The sequence below is a fragment of the Cydia fagiglandana genome, chromosome 3, assembly GCF_963556715.1.
Source record: "Cydia fagiglandana chromosome 3, ilCydFagi1.1, whole genome shotgun sequence".
NCBI classification, from domain to species: Eukaryota; Metazoa; Arthropoda; class Insecta; order Lepidoptera; family Tortricidae; genus Cydia; species Cydia fagiglandana.
The window spans coordinates 11,168,936-11,171,579 of NC_085934.1; the positions used below are offsets into that span (position 1 = coordinate 11,168,936).

Genomic DNA, 2,644 nt, shown 5'->3' on the forward strand with positions numbered 1-2,644 from the left:
CATAAGGACTCGAGGGAACTCCTCAAATCTTAAAGGCATACGTATAGAATTTTCTGTATTTTCATCATAAAATCAAGCATTTACATAAAAAACTGTCGCATTTGATAAAGTGGAACTGCTGATGATGATCAGAACAGAACTCTTCAACGACGCATAGTAGACCTGGACTCGGACTCGGACCCGGACTCGGACCCGGACTCAGACCCGGACTTGGACCCGGACCCGCACTCGGACCGGGACTCGGACCCGGACTCGGACTCAGAGACCCAGACCTTGACCCGGAAAACCACTATGATACCTAAACTAAATAAACCGCTATGATTATTACCTACCATAAAATGTAGGTATAAAGTATGATGATGCCAAACCCCTTCCGCTCAAACCCCCGTACAACGCACCGCATGCGCCGTTAAGTGGGTTAGGTTAGGTTTGAACTGCGATCCTCACAGAACCGGAGAAAAGTGGGTTAGGTTTGGTTAGAACTGCGAGCCTTACAGAAACGAAATGCTACTAGAAAAGTGAGTTTGATTTAGGTTCGAACTGCGATTCTTACAGAACCGAACTGCTATCAGAGAAGTGGGTTAGGTTAGGCTAGAACTACGACCCTTACGGAAACGAAATGCTACTAGAAAGTACTGGTTTTACCTCCTTTTCTAACTACATAGTGCACCATCTACCATAATCTGTCACCGGGCCCCATAGAAGTCGGTTTTTTTTTCTTAAAAATTATTTAGAAACTGGTTAGAATTAACCAGTTAGTTACCATAATTCAATAGCTTAGGCCTCAGTTGAGTTTTACAGCGGTTGGGACCAAAATTATGCTTTTGGGCGTCTGCTACTCGTAGCTGGCGCGGGTGCACGGCGCGGGTGCACGGCGCGGGTGCACGGCGCGTGTGCACGGTGCGGGTGCACGGCGCGTGTGCACGGCGCGGGTGCACGGCGCGGGTGCACGGCGCGGGTGCACGGCGCGGGTGCACGGCGCGTGTGCACGGCGCGGGTGCACGGCGCGGGTGCACGGCGCGGGTGCACGGCGCGTGTGCACGGCGCGGGTGCACGGCGCGGGTGCACGGCGCGGGTGCACGGCGCGTGTGCACGGTGCGGGTGCACGGCGCGTGTGCACGGTGCGGGTGCACGGCGCGGGTGCACGGCGCGGGTGCACGGCGCGGGTGCACGGCGCGGGTGCACGGCGCGGGTACACGCAGCGGGTGGCGAACACGGGTGCCATTGTAGATAAAGGCGCCAGTTAGCGTTGCTTATAGAATTTTTCGTTATACTGCTCACCCCCTTCGTGAAACCGGTTGGCTAGCGGACAATAGATTATAGCGGAGAATAGAGTGAAAACAGGACGATAGGGTGAGGTAGGTTTAAACAAGTTGTTGCAACTCACCTTGCCAATTATTATTTGTAATTGTCAGATGCTGTTCATATCAGACTGCTGATTTTTTTTTGGCGCTTGGGTTAGGTTAGGTAAGTATAGGAGATAAACTAGCAGACACATCGCCTGATGGTAAGCTGTTACCGTCACCCTTGGACACCCGCAACGTCAGAGAGGTTACAAGTGCGTTCTAAGATATCGAATGGGTTTTCTTTTGATTTTCATTTACTATTTAGATATCAAATAATTATAATAGTTTCGGCTAAAAATCATGCATTTAAGGCTTAACTATTATTAAAATATTTAAACATCTTTTTCTGTCAAATAAACATTCATTAGGTATATATTTGTTTAAAGTTCATAAGACTTTAATCAATGTCATTTCAACGCGCTCTAATTGTGTATTCCTATTTTGCTAAAGCTTAAACTTCCTCAAAGTTCCCACGTCAAATTATAGGGAAGAAACTTAAAGCTCTAATTCAAAAGCTAATTTGCTTCAAAATTGGTGAGTCTGCGGGCGATGTATTGCGTAATGTGTTCTTTACATCAAAAACACATTTAAAAGAAGTTAGATTGGCTTACAGGAGTTGGCGTGCCGCCATACATAGTTGGAGCCTTTTCGGCGCCCCAAAGCCAGACCTAATCTTCAAAGATTCGCCACAGATTGTTTGCTAACATTTCGCCCCGTCAAATTATGACGGAAGGAGATTTTTTACATAAATTACTTTGTTGGACCTTCAAAAGAAACTTCAATAAGGGTAGTTATTTAAATGTGCGAAATTAAGCAATTTATTTTTAAAACAAGCTTTATTTAATTTATATAACCTACTCCTCTGGTACCGTGACATGTAGTAGTACATATTACAATTGCTTGCGCTTCTTATAATAAACTCATAGTTACACTATCAATAGATATACTCTCAGATACTAGTCACTTCATTGCTTTGGCTTAGGGGTATATTTACAACAACCTATCTAAGTAGCATTACAGTTTCTTAAATGTAGTTAGCAATTTGGCAACATGTTAACGATAACATTAACGTACAATGCATTATACAAACTTTAATTGACCGAAGAAATTTGATCAGTATCAGTAAAAAATAAAATGGTTTTTTGATAAAATAACGCCGTTCCAAATGACATAAACATACAATTTATGTCTCATAAAGGCAATAACCAGGATAAGATTATACCTACGTAGTAAACAATATGGGGAAACAAACGTGGGACTTAAAAATTGGACGCAAATAATCTAAATCAAATAAGAAA

General features: G+C 44.2%; 1 protein-coding gene across 1 annotated transcript; it reads right to left on the reverse strand.

The window, feature by feature from the left end:
- Positions 1-835: 835 nt before the first annotated feature.
- On the reverse strand, positions 836-1,225 carry LOC134680443 (uncharacterized). Its single transcript, XM_063539574.1, has one exon. It carries the CDS (start codon positions 1,223-1,225, stop codon positions 836-838), a length of 390 nt encoding a protein of 129 aa, XP_063395644.1.
- Positions 1,226-2,644: the final 1,419 nt, after the last annotated feature.

Coding starts and splice junctions, on each gene's coding strand:
- LOC134680443 (XM_063539574.1), bottom strand. CDS start 1,225: ATGGCACCCGTGTTCGCCACCCGCTGCGTGTACCCGCGCCGTGCACCC.